Source organism: Notamacropus eugenii, chromosome 6 (genome assembly GCF_028372415.1).
Source record: "Notamacropus eugenii isolate mMacEug1 chromosome 6, mMacEug1.pri_v2, whole genome shotgun sequence".
Classification (NCBI taxonomy): domain Eukaryota; kingdom Metazoa; phylum Chordata; class Mammalia; order Diprotodontia; family Macropodidae; genus Notamacropus; species Notamacropus eugenii.
In genome coordinates, this window is record NC_092877.1 from 343651908 (window position 1) to 343673003 (window position 21096).

At 40.0% G+C, this 21096-nt stretch overlaps 1 protein-coding gene across 1 annotated transcript in view; it reads left to right on the top strand.

The window, feature by feature from the left end:
* CCDC39 (coiled-coil domain 39 molecular ruler complex subunit) overlaps positions 1–21096 on the top strand; it is a 55872-nt gene that overhangs the window by 29179 nt on the left and 5597 nt on the right. The window contains exons 13-19 of the mRNA XM_072618389.1: positions 21–229; positions 10680–10803; positions 11801–11960; positions 13753–13859; positions 18152–18292; positions 18412–18591; positions 18960–19042. Coding sequence (XP_072474490.1) covers positions 21–229; positions 10680–10803; positions 11801–11960; positions 13753–13859; positions 18152–18292; positions 18412–18591; positions 18960–19042 — 1004 coding nt within the window. The remainder of the gene's footprint in view (positions 1–20; positions 230–10679; positions 10804–11800; positions 11961–13752; positions 13860–18151; positions 18293–18411; positions 18592–18959; positions 19043–21096) is intronic.

Sequence of the window (21096 nt, forward strand, 5' to 3'; positions counted from 1 at the left end):
TAATCTGACTGTCTGGGTAGGACTTGTTGATCGAAGATAATCTTCAGAAGCTAGAAATGAAACGTCTACGAGAACTGCTTCACTCTAAAGCTGATGAAGTCCTTTCCCTGGAGAAGCGGAAGCAGCAATTATATACTGCGATGGAAGAGCGGACTGAAGAAATCAAGGTTCACAAGGCAATGCTTTCATCTCAGATCAGATATGTGGACCAAGAACGGCAGAGCATCAGGTAGCCAGTCACGTTCCTGCATGATGGGTCTGCTTGTAGATATTGGAATTCACTTTTAGTTGCTTCTGAAATGTTCAAATGTCCTTATTGATGGGACTTAAAAGAGGTTTTTGTAGAAGAACTAGGCTGACCATTCAGCGTTGGGAGGAATAAACTCTTTTGGGCCCATTTAAGGTAGGGCCTTGTGGCTCAAAAAGACACCCCAGACAGTAAGCATTTATTAATCACTGTGTGTCAGGCACAGTGCTAAGTGCTGAAGAAATAAAGAAGGAGGGGAAAGGATCCCTACCCTCAGAGGGCACACACTTTAAAATAAAATAAGCTGATTGATGTCCTCCATCTTTTACATCATCATAGTTTTCCCCAGTATATTCTTCCCTCCCCCTCCTAGAAAACCATTCCGTTTAACAAATTGTATTTTGTATTTGTTGTTGTATCTGTCCTTCCCTCTCGACCGTGGTCCACTTGACCATGACATCAAGGAGATGATGACATGACCTGCAGTTGATTTTGATTTGAGTGAGTGAGGGCTGTGCAAGGTCACCAGACTCACTTTCTCCTCCAGAGCCATCTGGGGGTCCAGTGTCCTGATATTTATCAGGACAACGGGAGATGGCCCAGGATGCATTGTGGGACCCTGACCATTTTAGGTTAAAGTCTTTTCAGGTTCTCACTTTGAGTGAGATACACCCATTGAATGAATAGTCCTCTCTAAGTAGTTACTCAAGGGATGGCCTCTTTTAATAAAATTAAAAGAAAAATCAAACTGGGACGGAAGATCCTCAGGGTTCCTGGGTAAAAGAAAAACAATTACTATTTAGTACTTAGTATTTTATATTTTAAAAAAAAGAGGGGGAGAAAGCAACACAGTCAAATCAATACATTGAAAAAATTTGAAAACATGTACAACGAGCAACATCTGTGGACCTCCTACTTCACCACCACCACCCCCCCGCCCCCTCCCCCTGCCTCAATGAGGTGGGTTGGGAATGTCCTCTCATTTCTCTTCATTGGAGTTTTGCTCAAGGGTTAAGTGTCCTGCCCAGGGTCATGTACCAAAGTCAGTTAATTAAACATGTTGACTTCTGCCCATAAAACTTAGACAACTTTTTGTATCGTTAAATGTTTTTTTGACATGTGGTATGTTCTTCCTTTGCTGCAGTCTTTTATTTTATGTTGGCATTGAGTTCACAACATTCTGAGACAAATTCTTTAATGTTCATCATGAAGTCATGCTTTTCTTAAGCATACTTGGACGAGCCTTTTGATGTGTCATTTCCCCAAGTCTGACCTTGATTGTTGCTCATGGGTTTTCTTTTTTTTTTAAATTTAATTTTCAAAATTTGAACTTAAAAGCCAAATAAAATGAGTATGTCCATAAAAAAAGAAAAGAAAGATTGTACATCATTCTTCACAACATATAGCTTGCTTTTCCTTTTAAGTATACAGTAAATTCAACATGGAATTTTCCAAATGGTTTTGCTTGTCTATTTTTCTATCTGGCCTTCTTTGCTTTGCCAATTCAATTCACTTTATTTTTTTTCTCAGTTTCCTTGTCTTTATTTTTATTTAATTTTTTCAATTAACCAAAAAATATTTTCTCTTCTCCCCCTTAAAATCTTGCAAAAATATGCATAGTCAAGCAAAAAAAAATTCAACATTGACCAGGCCCGTATGTCTCATTTTGGACCTTGAGTCTATCACCTCTGTCTGGAGAGCCCAGGTGTATTCAGTGGGTTTTAAAACAGGCAATTCCCAGGCTGTTGGTGGATGTTTATTTCTGTCTTTTGGTTACATTTAACCTTTCATCATGTGTGGCCTCTGGAATTCTGGGTAGTCTTTAGAGTTCTTAAAAGTCTTAAATCAGAGTTTTCAGGGCTTTCACAGTTGTTTTAACAAGGTTGTTGTCACTATATGAATTGTTTTCCTGGTTCTGCTGCCACCAGGTCATAAAAATCTTCCCAGGTTTCTCTCAACCCTTTCCTTTCATCATTTAAAAAAATGGCACAAGTATATTCAATTACATTCATGTACTCTAATTTCTTCAGTCATTCCTCAGTTGGTGGACACCCCTTTGTTTCTAGTTCCTTGCCACTACAAAAAGAAATTTTTTAATAAATTCTTTTTTACATATGAGTCCTTTTTTTTCTTTAGTCTCTTTGGCAAATCAGGGTATGTGTATGTAAGTCTAATATTGGTATCTGGGTCAAAATGTACACACCATTTAGTAACTCTTGGGGAATAGTTCTAAATTGCTTTCCAGAAAAGCTGTACCAATTCACAGTAATCCCTACCCCTAACAGTTCATTTGTGTGCCTGTTTTCCTATGAACCATTTTTCATTTTCATTTTCCATTTTTTTCAACTTTGCTGATGGCTATGGTATGACACCTCATAGATGATTTAATTTGTATTTCTCTATCAGTGACTTAGAGCATTTTAAAATCTGGCTATACTAGCTTAAATTTCTTCCTTTGGAAATTGCCTATTCAATATCCCTTGATCATTTATCACCTTCCCAATATATCCTTCCTCTTATTCTCAATAATTTGAATTTATTGAATAAATTCCTTATATGTCTTGGAAATGAGATCTTTATCAAAGAAACTTACTGCACAGATTTTAACCCCATATTACCTATTTCCCTTTTGATTTTAGCTGCATTCTTTTTTATTGTGCAAAACCTCTTAAATTTTTTAAAATTTATTTTTAATTTTCAACATTCATTTGCACAAGATTTTGAATTCCAAATTTTCTCCCCATCTCTCCCCTCCCCCTACCCCAAGACATTGCACATTCTGATTACCCCTTCCCTCAATCTGCCCTCTCTTCTATCACACCCTTCCCTTTCCTTATCCCCACTTTTTCTCTTTTCTTGTAGGGCAAAATAGATTTCTATACCCCATTACATGCATTTCTTATTTCCCAGTTGCATGCAAAAACAATTCTCAACATTCGTTTTTAAAACTTTGAGTTCCAACTTCTCTCCCTTCCTCCCTCCCTACCCATCTCTCCCTTCCGCTCACCTCAATACAGTGTGAATTTTGATTACTCCCTCCTCCAATCTGCCCTCCCTTCTATCACACTCCTCCCTTCTCTTATCCCCATCCCCTCTATTTTCTTGGAGGACAAGATAAATTTCTATACCCCATTGACTGTATATCTTATTTCCCAGTTGCATGTAAAAACAATTTTTAACATTCGTTTTTAAAACTTTGTTCCAACTTCTCTCCCTTCCTTCCTCCCCACCTATCCCCACTGAGAAGGCAAGCAATTCAATATAGGCTATACATGTGTGGTTATGCAAAAGACTTCCATAAAAGTCATGTTGTAAAAGACTAACTATATTTCCCTCCATTCTATCCTGCCCCCTATTTATTCTTTTCTCTCTTTTGACCTTGTCCCTTCCCAAAAGTGTTTACTTCTAATTACTCCCTCCTCCTATTTACCCTTCCTTCTATCATCTGCCCCACACCCCACTGTCTTCCTGTAGTGTAAGATAGATTTTCATACCAAATTGAGTATACATGCTATTCCCTCCTTAAGCCAAATGTGATGAGATTAAACTTCACTTTTTCCTTCTCACCTCCCCCTTTCCCCCCCATTGAAAAAGCTTTTTCTTGCCTCTTTTATGAGACATAATTTGCCCCATTCCATTTCTCCCTTTCTCCTCCCAATATATTCCTCTCTCAGCCCTTAATTTTAGTTTTTTAGATATCATCCCGTCCTATTCAACTTACCCTGTGCCCTCTGACTGTATGTATGTGTATACAATCCCTCCAACTACCCAAATACTGAGAAAAGTTTCAAGTTACAAATATTATCTTTTCATGTAGAAATGTAAACAGTTCAATTTTAGTAAGTCCCTTATAATTTCTCTTTCCTGTTTACCTTTTCATGCTTCTCTTGATTCTTGTGCTTAAAAGTCATATTTTCTATTCAGCTCTGATCTTTTCATCAAGAATGCTTGAAAATCCTCTGTTTCATTGTATGACCATTTTTTTACCCTGAAATAGTATACTCAGTTTTGCTGGGTAGGTGATTCTTGGTTTTAGTCCTGATTCCTTTGACTTCTAGAATATCATGTTCCAAGCCCTTCAGTCCCTTAATGTAGAAGCTGCTAGATCTTGTGTTATCCTGATTGTATTTCCACAATACTCGAATTGTTTCTTTCTGGCTGCTTGCAAGATTTTCTTCTTGATCTGGGAACTCTGGAATTTGGCTACAATATTTCTAGTTTTTCTATTCAGATCTCTTTCAGAAGGTGATTGGTGGCTTCTTTCAATATTTATTTTACCCTCTGGTTCTAGAATATCTGGGCAATCTTCCTTGATAATTATGAAAGATGATGTCTAGGCTCTCTTTTTGATCATGGCTTTCAGGTAGTGCCATAGTTTTTAAATTGTCTGTCCTGGATCTGTTTTCTAGGTCAGTTGTTTTTCCAGTGAGATATTTCACATTGTCTTCTATTTTTTCATTCTTTTGGTTTTGTTTTGTAATTTCTTGGTTTCTCATAAAGTCATTAGCTTCCAACTGCTCCATTCTAATTTTTAAAGAGCTATTTTCTTCAGTGAGCTTTTGAACCTCCTTTTCCATTTGGCTAATTCTGCTTTTTAAAGCATTCTTGTCCTCATTGGCTTTTTGGACCTCTTTTACCATTTTTGGGTTAGTCTATTTTTAAAGGTGTTATTTTCTTCAGTATTTTTTGGGTATCTTTTAGCAAGCTATTGACTCACTGTCCACGATTGTCTTGCATTGCTCTCATTTCTCTTCACAATTTTTCCTCCACCTCTTTTACTTGATTTTCAAAATCCTTTTTGAGCTCTTCTATGGCCTGAGACCATTGCATATTTATTTTGGAGGTTTGGGATGCAGAAGCCTTGATTTTTTTTTTTTTTTTTGTCTTCCTCTGATGGTATGCTTTGTTTTTCCTCATCCAAAAGAATGGAAGAAAGTACCCCTTCACCAAGAAAGTAACCTTCTATAGTCCTATTTTTTTCCCTTTTTTGGGCATTTTCCCAGCTTATTGCTTGACTTTTGAGTCCTTTATCAGTGGATGGACCTGTAAGTTCTCATTTCCTCCAAGCTGGCACAATCAAGGGAGAGGAATTACTCTTCTCCTGGCCTGCACTCTGGTCTGGAAGCAACCACAAGCTTTTCTGCCCAGGATCTGTGAGTAGGGTTCCTTCTCAAGACCTATCAGCTCCACCACACCAGTGCTCCTCCTCACCCCAGGGCCGCCACTCAGGACTGAGACCCAGATCAGCTGCTCAATTCCCCCAGAGTCTTTAGGCTGAGGACTCCAAAAGCGGAAGCTGATGCATTGATTGCCACTGCCCTGGGCTTGGGGCTAGGGCTGGACCCTACTCCCTTCTCACCAAGGTGAAAGAGCTTTCTTACTGACCTTTGAAGCTGTCTTTGATGTTTGTGGGTTGAGAAATCTGGGAACCACAGCTGTTCCCCATGATTCTGTGCTCTGAATCCTGCTCTGGTCCTATCCATGCCACACCACTAAGGCTGGACTGTGCTCTGCTCCTCTCCAAGCCCAGTGCGATAGACCTTTCTTGTCAGACTTCCAGGCTGTCTTGGGTTGGAAATCTCTTTCACTCTGCCATTTTGTGGCTTCTGCTCCTCTAGAATTTGTTTAGAGTCTCTTTTTACAGGTATATTAGGGGCTACAGGGGGAGATCTCCAGCAGCTCAGTCCTTCTACTCCACCATATTGACTTTGCCCCTCTTAATTTTTATATTATCAAAATTATTCATTTTATCCTTTGTAATCATTTCGATCTTGTCAGGAACTGTTTTCTCATCCATAGATCTGAAAGGTCATTTCTTATTCCTCTAATTTATTTATGCTATCACCTTTGGCTAAACTGTGTGTCCATTTGGAATGTATTTAGGTATGTGGTATGAACCATTCTTCTTTACCTAGTTTCTGCCAGAATATTTTCCAGTTTTCTTAGCAGTTTTTGTTGAGAGTTTTCATTTTGAAAAGTTTTGTTGCAACTCCTTAGTTAGGTTAGCCTAGGAATGTGAGGCTACCTGAGGTTGTGTGACTAAGCTGTTCCATTTCTCTTCTTTTTTTAAAACTATCATCAAATTGTTTTGCTGATTTGACCTTCATTCTGTTTTGTTTTATACGTTTTAAAAGTACTTAAAAACTTCTGCAAGCCTTTCTATTGCACTCCTCTGCTAGTCCCTTCTCATAATTCCATATTTTCTGCCAAGTTGTTTTTTTTGCCTTTTTTTCAAATTGTTAAGAAAAGGAAAGAAAAACTTTTCTCACAAATATGTACAGTGAAGCAAAACAAATTCTCACGTTTCTTCCTGTCAGAAAGCCCAGGATCAGAATTTTTAGGCCCTTGAAGCATTTTTATTTCAATCTCTTGGATAAATCTAGCTTTTATGTGTGGTATGATGCAGTGTCATTACAGTGTGCATCTCCTTTTGAGAATTTCCATAAGTTTGAAATGATCCTGGTATTTAGCATGTAAATATTTATCAGGGTTTATCACTCCATCAATGAGGATAAGCCTTCCAGTCCCATAAAAGTAAAAATAATCCTACAAACACATTTTTTTTACATGCTTTGCAGGCTTTAACACTATAAGTGCTAGCTATTAAGTATCCAACAGGTAATTTGCAATGGGAGCTCAGGAGAGAGATTAGGATTGGATCTGAGAGTCATTTCTATGGCAGTAGAATTCTATCCCATTTATATGTCAGAACATGTTCCACTATTACCCAAATTATGGGTGGCCATTCAGATTCCCATACTTTACTACCTCAAAAAAAGTCTGTAGATGTTTTCATACCTCTTTAGGGTTTGTTGGGCTTAGGATCAATCCCTTTTTTGCTCTGTCTTCCTTCTGTTTCCCCCTTCCCTTCTCCCCTTTCTTTTCTATTTTCCTATTGAGTGAAATGTCTTTCTGTACCCAGCTGTGGTGTGTGCTTGCATGCGTGCATGTGTATGTGCATGAGTGTGTTTTCTTCCTATTTTTTGACTAGAGCAGATGAGAGTGAGGTTCAGGTGTCAGCCACTGCTCCCCCCCTTGTAGAGATGTTTACTTGCTCACCCTAATTATATGAAATAATCTCCCCCTAACAGCCCTCATTTTTCAGATGTAGAACTCTGGACTGCTTTTTGCCACTGAGTTAGCCAGAATTATAAATATAAATAGAACATGACTTAGTCTTTCCATCCAATTCCAATACACCTCCTGTGCAGTCACTGTTTCATCCAGTGATTTTTGCTTCTTCCAAATTGATTGAGGACTTCTCACACCTAATCTGATGTCCTTGGCTGATTGAGCTCTTCAGTAGGGGTGGCTCGACCTTATTAATATCTAGTTCAGGGTCTTCTTGGTTTTACTTCTCATGATTCTCTGAATTTCTTATGTTTCCTGTTTCTCATGTTTCGGTAGTATTCAATTGCCATTTCCCAATTGGTAGGTGGATACCATAAAAAAAATTTTGACAGGTATTTTAGTTTGTTGTCTTGGAGCTCCATGGGATATGAGGCTTCCTGTAGTGGGAGTTCTGGGACAAAGGACATAAATATTTTAGTTGTTTTTTTCACATAGTTCCAAATAGTTTCCCCAAATGGTTTGACTAAGTCACAGCTCCACTAACAGCGTACTTGTTTTTGTTGTTCAGTTGTTTCAGTTGTGTCTGACTCGTCATGACCCCATTTGGATTTTTCTTGGCAAAGATACTGGAGTAGTTTGTCATTTCTTTCTCCCACTTATTTTACAGATGAGACAAAGAGGGTTAAGTGACTTGCCCAGAGTCACGCAGCTATTAAGTGTCAGGCTGGATTTGCACTCAGGTCTCCCTGGTTTCAGGCCTGGCACTGTATCCACTGTGCTACCCCAGCTGCCCCCAGGCAGGGTTTTAGTTAAGTCATGTTGAGGCTACAAGCATTTATTAAATGCCTATTATGGGTCAGCCATCGTGCTGAGTGCTGGGGATACAAAGAGAGGCAAAAGACAATGTCACCTCTCAAGGATCTCATGATCTAATATAAGAGACAACATACAGACGAGATCTATACATGGAAGCCATTCATGGCGGGGGGGGTTAGGAAAATTTTTTTGTAGGAGGTGAGATTTTAGCTGGCATTTGTAGGAAACCAGGGAAGCCGAGTCAGAAATGATGGGTGAGTGAGAGAATTCCAGGCAGAGGGACTAGCCAATGAAAAGTCCAGCAGTTGGGGGACATGGAGATTTTGACCAAGGGAAGGAAGGTGGTGTCACTGGGTCACAGAGTCTGGAAGGGAGGAAGGTGTGAAAAGACTGACGAAGGAGAACGGTGACAGATTAGGAAGGCTTTCAAGCCAGCAGTTTTCTTATTTGATCTTGGAGGTAATAGGGAGCCACTGGAGTTTATTGAATGGGAGGAGGTGACATGTTCAGGCTCATACTTTAGGAAGAGCATTTTGACAGATGGATAGATGATAAACTGCAGTGTGGGTAGACTGGAGCTGGGGAGACCAACTAGTAAAGCACTGCAGTAGCCCAGGTGATGAGGGCCTGCACCAGGGGGTAGCACTTTCAGAGGAGAGATAATAGGGGTTTATAGGAAAGATACAGAAATGACAGATGTTGGCAACTAATTGGATATGGAGATGGGGTGAGATTGAGCAAGGAGAATGACATTTAGGTGCCAAGTCTGACTGCTAGGGAGGAAGATGGTGGGGAAGTGAGGAAGGTGGTTGGGGATGAGTTCACTTTTGGATACATTGAGTTCAAGATGACGACCAGTTGGAAATGCTTAGGAGGAACTGAACATAGCTTGGGAAGTCCAGGGCAATGAAAAATTAAAGAAAAAAGTTATGCTTGAGGATATTTTTGGTTAATTACCTATAAAATGTCTCACTATTTCCATTGCAAAAATTATTTTTTTTTCTTTTAATGAACTTGTGGTCTCAGCCTCCTTCCATGTTAGAGAATTCACTTCTCACTGGTCTCACACTTTACCCCAAATGACTTCTGGGGAGGCAGAAGTGGTCTGTCAGAGGGACGCCCACGCCATTTCTTCCTGACCTAGCAGGACCCTCATGTCCACTCCATTTCCCACTGTTCTTCAGTTCTCTTGCTAAGCACTTTTGCAGCACAACATATACTATGATTTGCTGCATATCTTGGATATCAAACTCTCAGGGATATTGAATGCAAATTGTTTTCCCATTCAGCGATTTCCCTTCTTGTCCTAGCTGCGTGGCTTTAGTTCATGCACAGAAATTATCTGTTTTATCCTTTCTGTACCATCCCTCACTGATGAAGTATTATTCTAGCAATACTAGCAAAAGGTACCTGATCTTTTTCTTTTCCACATTTTTTATGTTGTGATATATATGTATGTGTATACCCATACACATGTATATGTATATGTATGTATATATGTGTATGTGTATATGTATACATATTCAAGTTGCATCTCTATTTTGAGCTGACTTTTCATATGATGTGGGATGCTTGTCTAAACCCAATTTCTGCCAAACTCAATTTTTGCACTTTTCTCAGTAATTCTTGTTCGACTGGGAATACTTCCCTTCACAGAAACTAGGCAGCGTGGTGGCTGTGGTGCCAGGGGGGATTCAGGAAGGCCTGAATTCCTGCGACACTTCCCAGCTGTGCCACATTGGGCACATCACTTCATTTGTCTCAGCCTGTTTCCTCATTTCTAAAATAGGGATGATAGTAGCATTTTCCTCACACAGTTGTTGTAAGAAACAGTGGGTACCATATATGGAAAGTGATTTGCAAACCTTAAAGTGCTAGCATAGTGTTAGCTGGCATTATTATGGATCTGTTTCCTCTGATTTATTGTATGGGTTGTTGAATTTAATTGTTTCTGATGCTTATCTTTCAGTGGTTTTGATGGTTACACCTTTATAATATAATTTGAGGACCGAGAAGTGCCATTCCTACATTAAAAACAGTATTTTCTTTGAGATTCAGATCTTTTTTTCCTTGAATTATTCTTATTTCGTCTAGTTCTCCAAAGTATTCTCTTAAAGGTAGTTTGATTGATATAGCAATAAATTTATTATTGTTTTAGGCAATAAAGTCTTTTTTATTATGTTGATGTAGCTCAACCTCGAGCAGTGGATTTTCCTCCATTGATTTCTCCTTCATTTGTTTCTTCAGATAATGTTTTGTAATTGTATTAATAAAAGTTTTGCGTGTGCCTTGATAGGTTGACTCAGATATTTTAAGCATTTTATATTAATTTTAATCACTTTCCTTTTGAATTTTTTTATATAGAAATGTTGAACATTTTTATGGATCTATTTTGTATTTTGGTACTTTATTAGAACTATTGGTTATTTCAATTAAATGCTAGTTGTCTGGGGTTTTGTTAGTAAACCACAGTACTCTTTTGTAGATAAAACAAATATTTAGGATCTTTTTAGCATTGTTCTTTTTTAATATCTCTTTAAATCAGTGCTGAATTTCACGACCGACTAAGCCAGATTGATAAACTGAAGAACAGATATGAACTTCTTACAGTTGTCATGATGCCTCCTGAAGGAGAAGAGGAAAAAACACAAGCCTACTATGTGATAAAGGTATTGTCTTATGTGGATTACATTTGTGATTTGCCAATATGTCCATAGATTCATGCAATCATAAAATGAAGGGACCTTGGAAACTACTGAATCTAAACCCCTCATTTTACAGAAGAGGAAACTAAGGCCCAGGTATTTGCTCAGGGTCCTGGCAGAGCCTGGATTCAATCCAGGTCTTCTGACTTACTTTCTATTGTCAAAGCACTTGAGGTAGTTACTTTAGGGAATGGATCTGAGGAGCCAGTATTCAGGACTCTCCATTCATTACTTACTCAACATCCACTTCATGCCAGTTACTATACTAGGTGCTAGAGATCACAATGGGGATGTTCCTTCTGGTCATGCAGAATGCAACCCAGCTGGTGTGGCTCTTGTCCATTTTTTTCCCATAAGTTTGCCACTAGGCATATGAAGACAAAAAAACAATCGTCCCAGCTCTGAAGGGGGAGGGGCCAGAACAACAGGTAAACAGAGAGGGAAGCACCAAATGTCCACATACGTTTCTGTATTGGGGCAGGATCTTGCATCTTTTCCATACGTAGGATCTGGTATCCCCCTGCTGCTTCCTAGTGTGTCCTACCCCCCCCCCCCCGGCTCCTGTCTAAGGAGTAGATATGGTAGGGGAGACATGAAGTGGGCACAGTTTTCCTACATCTCAAGGGCAAAGGGGAGATAAGAACAAGAAACTCTTAACTATTGTCTTCCTTTTCCCCATCTTGGACTTTGAAAAAAGAAATGAGTCATCGTGCCTCAGTTCCATAGATGACTCAGCAGTAAGAGATGGATATATTCTCCCCAACTAAGCTTTTAGTTTTACAAGGGAGTTTATCCTTATTTTGACCTAAATTTAATGAAATTATTATACGAATATTGTATCATATATATTATCATATTATGCCTGTCTATATATAGATTTGGTATGATGGTCCCTCAAAGAGAGGTCACTTTTCCTCACATCAATCACTTGATCAGACACAACTCTTTCTGTACTTCACAGGCAGCACAAACCAAGGAGGAGCTCCAGCGTGAAGGTGACAATCTGGACACCCAGATACACAAGGCTGAGAAGGAGATCTATGCCTTAGAAAACACACTGCGTGTGCTGAACACCTGTAACTCCAACTACAAACAGTCCTTTAAGAAAATCACTCCAACCAGTATGTGGACCAGGCTTCTGTCCCTTCTCATGAGTCGCATGCAGTGAAAGTTGTTCTGTTGTCAGTCTGAATATAATGAAGCACCAACTCTGTGTTATGCTCCATGCTAAGCGCTAAGCATGCAAAGAAAGGCAAAAATCCAACCGCCCCTGCTCTTGATGAGCTCACAATCTAACAGGGAAGACGAGTTGTAGAGTGGATCCCTTGCGTCTGAATCATTGCCAGATAAGCAGGAGGATTAAGTCATTCCACCTACAGGCACCACTTGGCTAGACCAGAAGAATTAGTAGAAAGTTTTACTCAGAGCTGACCAAGGATCTTCATGTGCTTTTCTTCTTCTAATAATGTATTTATATTTAATGACACTGTTGTGGCAAAGACTGGCCCCTCATCAGCCTCTGTCCCCTCCCTCTCATTATTATTTCTAATCAGAAACATTGCCTTACTTCTGACTATGTAACAAGTTTTTCTAACCATACTTCCTTGAGAAGCGATGGATTACCAGTCTGAAAATGGGTTAAAAGTGGATTTTAAAATAAGATGAGATTCAATTCATTCAGATCTGAGGTTCCAATTAGGAAGCTTTTAGAGAATGATAAAATAAGGGCAACAGTACACTTGCCACCCCATCTTCCTCTGTCGGGGTCACACTTGCTCCATTCTCTTTCTCCAGATCCTTCTTCCCTCCTTCTCTCTGGACTCTGCAGTTATTTCATGGCTGGTTCTGATCCCAGGCTCCTTCAGCTTGTTGTTCATGTAGCATGGTTATCCATTTCACTCTCACACACAGAAAATCAATGAATGTTGTTCTGTATAGTGTTAGAGGACAGTATCAGCAAGGTTTGAGAATTGACACTGAGTCTAGAAATGATTCAAGAAAACCACCATTTATTTATTTATTTAAATATTTATTATTTAGTCATCCCTCATGAGTATATATTCAGTTTAGGGTTAGTTGATGGCTAAGGCAGCATGTGGCATGATATGATGTCTGTGTGAGAGACTTCTCCATGTGTTAAAAATACTTAGTAATTTAGGCAGCAAATATTTGAGTGCCTTTTAGGAGCCAGCTGTTGTGTGGTAGCTATTGGGGTTGCAAAGATTCAATGCAATAGTCCCTGTCCTCAGAGAACTTGTGTTTTCCTGGGTATGGTATTCAATAAGCATTTATTAAGCACCTGATATGTGCAAGGTACTGTTTTAGGGGTTGGGAGTTCAGATACATAGATGAATTATCCCTGTCATCAAGAATCTTATAGTATAAAGAATCAATAGATAAGTAAATGCAAGATAACTGGAGAGGGAAAGCATTAATAACTGGGGACGCAGGAAGGCTTCTCATAGGAGGGGTCATATGAACTAAGCCTTGCAGAAAGTAAAGCATTCTAAGAAGTGAAGGTTGGAGTGCATTCCAAGGGGGAAGAAGCAGCTTGTGTGAAGACATGGCTAGGATACTGAATGTTGAATTGGGGAGAGGGCCAGCAGGCCAACATTCAAACATAGGACAAAGCAATGTAAGCTAATTGGAGCCAGACTGGGGTGGAATTTCCATGCAGAGGAGTAGGTGCTTTATCCTATTAGCAGTATTGAGCCCCGGAAGGCTTGGGAAGGCAGGGAATGGTTACAGCATGTTGGGTCAGGAGATCAGGATATGCCTTTGAAAGGACTTGCATGTAAGTCGATGGGATAGAGAGTAACTTAAATACTTTATGAGCATTCAACATGAAGTCTGTCTGTCTAGCTTATCCTCAATAGCTTTGTCCAATCTTATCCAAAGTTCTTTTAATCATAGGTACTGAATATGAAATAAAAATGAAATTGGAAGAACAAAAAAGAAATGTGGATGAAAAATACAGATACAAGCGAAGACAAATCAGGGAACTTCAGGAGGATATACAGGTAAATGGCCAACAATGATGATTCACATTTGCCTAGTGTTTTAAGGTTTACAAGACGCTTTCTCCACAGAAACTCTGGGACCTGGTTACTGTACCTGGTATCCCCATTTTACATTACTACAGGTGTTTTTATCCCCATTTTACAGAAAAGGAAACCAAAGCTGAGAACCATTAAATGTTATTTGGCACTGGTTACCTGGCTACCAAGTACTGGTCCAACTAGTACCAACCAGTACCAAGTACTGGTGCTTGTGGAGCATGCTGTCTGCCCCACACTGCTTGCAATTCTTTCAACAAATATGTCTTTTTTTTTTTCAGTAGATCAGTGGATTTGTGACTTTATTGATGTGGGTACTTCTGGTGTGAATGGAAACCCATCTAAGACTTCTCTCACCCTGTGTAATTCTTGTCCATTAATCCTACATGGTGGACCTACCCATTGTGTTGGAGACTTCCTTCCAAGTCTGCTTCCATTTCATGGATTCCAGTGGAGCACTTGGGCTGTCCACCTCTTGTGTTACTTCTTGTTCCACTTCCTTTTCAGTTTCTTGGTTTTTTCAGTGCCACCTCCTTTGGTCACCATTAGAAATATACTGCCCCCTATGAGTGCCCACCATTCTTCTTATGACCCTTTGGGTCCCCTGCAACTTAATTCTTCAGAAATTGTGATATTCTAAGATTTATAACTGCAAAGCATCACTTTTTTTTTTTTTAAGTAGAGTTTTACATTGGGGAACAACTCGAAATCATTGAATGATACTTCCTCAATTCCCTTCATCTCACTCTCTGACTTAATTCTGGGTCCAATTCCATGTTCATCTGAAGAGCTTGTTCCAAATAAATACACTAATGGACTAAAGCAATGAACTGGGCATCCAACTGCATGTTGTTGTCTAGAAAGCAGACATTTTTATCCATTTAATTTTTTGTGTAGATTTTTTTAGGTATTCAGGGATCTTGGAGGCCCTGTCAGTGTGTGGGGGTATGCTGACTGCATCAAGCATGATATCATTTACAAACAGGAGAATCTGGGGGACTTTATCACCTGGACGCTTGCACCATGGATCCTCTATTATCATAGTGAACACTTGGGGTATACACACATCTCTGTTTTTATGTTTCATTTGACGTTAAGAGGGTCATTGAAGGGAGTTATCTCTGGGTTCTTATTTAACAAAGAATCATGTACAGTCTTAATATATATCATTTTTTTTACAACTGATGTATTCCTTCCTCAACCCTAAATCTACCCCCTGCTATCTTTTGCAGCTTGGGGGTGAAGTCAAAACTACTTCATGACCCCACTCCAAACAAACTTGCTATCCAATCTCTCTTAGGGATCCACATCTGCTCAATGGCAATCTTCACATTTTTCCCTACTTGTTACTAAGGGGCAGCTAGGTAGTGCAGTGGATAGCGCACCAGTGCAGGAGTCAGGAGGACCTGATTTCAAATCTCACCTCAGACTCTTGACACTCACTAGCTATGTGACCTTGGGCAAGTCACTTAACCCCAACTACCTCATCCTGGGTCATCTCCAGTCATCCTGATGAATATCTGGCCACTGGATTCAGAAGGCTCTGGAGGAGAAGTGAGGCTGGTGACCTGCACAGCCCTCCCTCACTCAAAACAGAGTCAAGTGCAAGTCATGTCATCATTTCTCTGATGGCATGGTCTTCTTTGGCAACGAAGGAAGAACACACACAAGTGTGGATGACCCCCTTGGGAGAAGAGACTTCTACTGAGTGAAATGCCTTTTTGTAATTAATAAGTAATGCACACAGCAGGATTGTTCATTCTCTGTGACTCTCAATCATGTGACTGAAGATACGATTGTTGTTAGTATATTTTTTTGGCTTCCCTTTTCATATTTTCATTATGGGTATGTCCTCTAAAAATTTTATAAACACCAGAAAGTAAGCATTGGAGGCCCACAGTTACTAATATTCTCTTGATTCTCTTTTTTTTTGAGTAGTAATTTTTCAGATGAGCACTATAGAGAGGAAGTGATTTACCCAAGGCCACCCATACAATAAATAGCACATAGGGGATTTGGATTAAGATACTCTGACTGCAGAGCCTGTGCTCTTTCCACACTTTAACTTGCTCCCTTTCACTAGGAAGACAGAATAAAAGAGAATGAATGAATGAAAAAGTGATTCCATAGTAGTACTGTGACCTGGATCGATTTCGGCTACAGTATCTCCATACGCACTATTCCTCTTTATGATGAGTTGTCCTCACAGGTTAGGGCACACAGTGATGTGCGTCAGGAGTTTGGTTCACAGGAGAGCGAAGGACAGAGCTTGATATTCCCAGGGGAGAGAAGGATGTACTTTTTGGTGTAACTGCATAACAAAGTAAGACCTCTGCAGAAGTGTAGGGGTAGCACGTCCTTGAGGCCACAAACAGGCCAAGGTTTCCAAAATACGTATTCATTCTCATGGAGGATCATAAATTTAGAGGTGGCAAGGATGAGATCCATAGGTGCTCAAGAGTTTGGCCTAGCTGTCTACACAAGGAAAATCAAGTGGATGAAGATTATCTCTTGTTTAGATGGTGGAATGTGAAAGGATGGACACTCTGGAAATCTATCCTATACCTTGGAAAGACACTACAGGCTGGCATTATATTTGGCCCAGAATTGAATGTGATAGAGTGGGCTGGATTGCCTTTAGGTAATTGTAAAGGGTTTTTAATGTGACCTCAGTCATTATTCTCACTGAAGTAAAGACCCATTATTTTTCATACCAACATCCTTTTTGCGAAGTTTTTCCCAATCTAGTCCTGAGAACAGTGCCTCTAAGAGAACTGTGAATACTTTGGGAGAGATTTTATCCCTGCATACATTTGACATTTCCAGTCAGAGTTATTGAACAAAATTGTCTCTGGTTGCATCTTGTTGAGAGGAGAATCTTCCACATAGCATTTTGCTCCAGTGAATCATGACTTTTAAAAGTCAACAGGTGTTAAAAACAGTGAGTTGTTTGAGTCAGTTGTGTGACTGAAAGTGGGATCTGCCGGACAACACTATTTTTGAAAGCCTGCCAATACCCTTCTGAGACCTACCTCAGGGTAACAGTGACCATCCGAAAATACAGATGCCAGCCTAGACCAAGAATAAAGCTAAAGGAAAAGATGGCAAATGAAATGTGGCATTTTTAACAGTTAAACATAGAATGATTTTCATTTTAGAGGGGGGTAGAAGTCATCAATGTCTAGGAGAATGAGTTAGGAAAGGCCTTTTCAAGGAGATGCAGCTAGAGCTGAACTTGAAAGAAGAGATGAGTCCCCAGAGGAGGCAGCAAGGAGAGCCATCCTGGCCTAAGGACAAGGACCTGGAGTGGGATAGAGTGCTCCGTTCAGGAAACAGCAAGCAGGAATTTAGCTGGAGCTTAGAGTATGTGAAGGGAATATTTGGATATGACAATTTATCCAACATGTATTTTTTATCAAGATCTAGGAAAAACATTCTAGATTTTCTAGCAGCAGGCAGCACTGGGTAGTGAATAAGAGAGCTGGCCTTAGTGGCAGGTAGATCTAGGTCAAATTCCATCTCTGACATGACTGTGCAAGGCAACCCTTTAAACAAGAGGATTTTCTCAGCAGGGAGCTCCCTACACGAATGAAGTCCAGATCTAGTCAGAAAAAGAGAGAAGCAAAGCAAAAAACAACTCCTCAGAGTTTTATACTGGCTCATTTTCCCTCCAAATCATCACAGTTCATGTGATCATAGACTTGATTTGGAAGTGACTTTCCAGGCTATCTAGTCTAAATCCTTTAGTTTACAGATGACAAAAATTAGGACTAGGGAGGTTGTGACTTGCCAAAAGTCATAGAGACATAAGTGGTCAAGTCAGGATTTGAACTCAGATCCCCTGATTTCAATGCCAGTGTTCTTCCTGCTTTAGTTATTCAATCAACGAACATTTCCTATGTACCAGGTAGTGTGCCAAACCCTGGGGATACAGGGAAAGGCAAAAACATGGTCCCTGCCTTTGAGGAGCTCATGCAATAACAACAAATATAAGATAGACACAATGTAAGTGGAAGGTGATTAATTTAATTTAACAAAGGGACTCACAGTGAGGGAGTTGGGGAAATTTTCTTGCAGAAGATGGGATTTGATCCGATTCTTAAAGGAAGTCAGGGAAGCTTTACTGTTGTCTCATAATGCACATAATAACAACTAAAATAAGTGAAATGAAGAAAACACCTGCCAAGTGGCAGTTTGCAGAATTGACCATATCTACCTGTTATGTCTAAGGTGTATTAATACTTTGTATCCTACAGAGCATGGAAAATACTTTAGAAGTCTTGAAAAATCTAATAAACAATTACAAAGAAAGGTTTGCTGAGAAGCAGGTTTATGCAATTGAATTAAGCAGTGGTACTGAGGAGCAGAAGCCCAAAATAGAGAGAGTCAAGAGACAGGTAACAGTATCTTTTATGAAATTACAAATAGCAACCAAATAGCTGTTTTAGAAAAAAAAATGTATTTGACAATTGAAATGACTTTTGTCAAACTGTGATGGTATTTTTTCCCCAAACAGTGCACTAAACTCACCAAAGAACTCCGTCTTATGAAGCAAACGGAAGAACCGACTCTAGAAGAGTATGACATAAGTCTTCGAGAAATTAAAGACTATAACAAGTCCATTGACAAATTATTAGTTGAGGCTACAGAAGAAAACCCTGAGTTAGGCGGCATTTTCCAAACATACTTTCAACAGGTAATAATACCTTCTCTTAATCACTTCATTTATGGAGAATTTCAATGAGTGGATTTTCAATCAATGCACTAATGTGGTGTGGTGAAAAGAACATTTGCTTTACAGTAGAGAGGCTTGGGTTCAAATCCCACTGTTGCTATGTATGACCTTGGGTAAATTCTTTCATTTCTATAGCCCCTCATCTAATTACCTGTTAAATAATGGAATTGGATGACAAGTTCCCTGAGTTAGTTCCTATGATAAAAATGATGAGTAGCAAATGAACGTAAACATTTTCCATAGATGAATCATGAAGTAATTGATATATAGTGAAATAAAAATCTGTCTAATTCAGGCATAATAATGAGCAATATACCATGTTCTTCTAGGTGGGTTTGGAACTGCCAACAGCAAGTACGACAAGTAGCCGCCACATGTCTAGGTCTTCTTCTCAGAGTTCGATGTCAACAAGGTGAGTGGCATGTAGGGTCTTAAAGCTCCTGCTGCTGCTGTTAAGTTCTTGGCCTCATCTAGGCTCTGTGCATACCACTAGAGCCATCCCATTGGGTAGAGGATGGGAGTGGATGTTCCCTGCCTCAGCTCCCTGCCTGCATCCTGGGCTGCTGCAGGGAAGATCCCACTTTAGACCCTGCTCTGGGACCTGGATCTAGAGTAGTGAGCCCTTCTGTGTCACAGTCATGGCATGTCAACCTCAGCCAGTGGCCTCTGTTGTTTCCTCTTTCGGAAAGGCCCAGTTATCGGCGTCTTTTATTATCACATTAGAAAGCATGGCAGCATTGATAGTGTTCTAATTGACAGTACCTTTATTATCAACACCGTTCTCTTCTTGGTAAATGAGGATCAGTCATTTTGAGAAAGAGTCATAATCAGAATGGTAAAAAACTTGTTTTTAATTATGAAATCATGCGTCCATGTGTGTATGTATGAACATAGATGATAGATAAATCATTTATCAAGCACTATGTGCCAAGCACTTGGAATACAAATACAAGCCAACTCCACAGTCTTGCCCTCACGGCGTTCACGCCCTCTCTAATGGGAGACCACACAGAGGGAAGAAGAATGAAGTGAGCATGTCTAGGGCTGGCTGCTCGGGCCAGAGACTCACTACTCATGACAGCAGCCTTGGGGCAGATACATTCACAAAGCAAGCTGAGTCAGGAGGGGAAGAAGTGAGTGACTGGTAAGCATTTAGTAAGTGCCTTTGTGCAGGGTGCAACGCTAAGCACTAGGAGTGCAAATATGAGAAAGCAAGGCAGCCCAGCCCTCAAGGAGCTGATGTTATAACAAGAGAAGACAGTAATAGAGAGGTGCTGCCAAGGTGTGGTCTAAAGGGGCTGGGAAGTGATGAGCAAGCCTGGTTCTGTGGGAAAGGATGAGGAAGCTTACTTAGCAGAGCCCAAGGGAGCTCTAAGAACAGAGCCCAGAGTTCTGGTGGGAAGAGGATAAGGAGTGAAAGGAGGCTGGAGTCCAGGTGGTATAGTTTGGAGATATGGAGGCTGGGGAGATCATATAGACATGTATCATCTCTACTCACCAATGATACTTTTTGTAATGTAAAAGAGCTTTTTGACTTTTGCCACTTGGGTTGTTTGTCATAATGCCTGACACTCACTTACGGGAAAGGGAATGTACTTATAGTTCTGAATGTGATTATTTCTTGGTACAGTTAATTCTATTATCCAGAATACCGTCAATTGCAATGCAACTGATTTTTCTGTGCTTTTTCTAATAATACCAGTATTTCTAACGTTAGATTTAAAACTACCAGTGTCTTTGATCTGTCAGTCATTTCATACAGAAGACAATTGTCCTACAACCACACACTGCGCTTGGATACCTTTCATGTGGCTTGATCTCTTAGATAAATATCACTGCCCTTGTCCCCAGACTGGTGTGACAAGCAGCTGGCTTGAACATTTCCACCTTTCAGAAATCATTCCATGTGGATGGGAATTCCTTGTGGGCAAGGGTAGAGCTACAGATGTGATCTTCCTTTTCCTTCTTTATGGCTGGAATGCCATTTCCATCTTCTCTGGTGTCTCGGTTTCATGTCCAGATGCAGTGATTTCCCTGACAGCAATACTGTGAGCTCCAGAGAAACACCTGGGCCATGGATCCTCTCTGTCTGTGTTTTTATTTTCACGTAGAAATGCTCCGGGATGGATGTTCAGGCTCAGCTGGGTCTGATGCCACGCCTTTTGCAGACTTGTTTGTTCTGAGTTTGGGGGTAATGATTGTTGCCCTTCCCAGCTCTGTCACCCTGGCTGGGAGACGAAGCCTTCTCTGAGGCAGTTTCTGAGCTTTTGTCTATTGTGGTGATCATCTGTTAAACATTTAAAAGTTTAACATCTGTTAAACTTCTGTAGGAAATGGTAATAGGTATCAAGGTCTTTGCATTTATCTGTCACTTTTCAGCATCAGTAGCTTATTTGAATAAATCAGGAAGGGACTCTTGTAATTGCCCTTGAATTCTGCTATAACTAACCGGTCATTCAGAGGTTT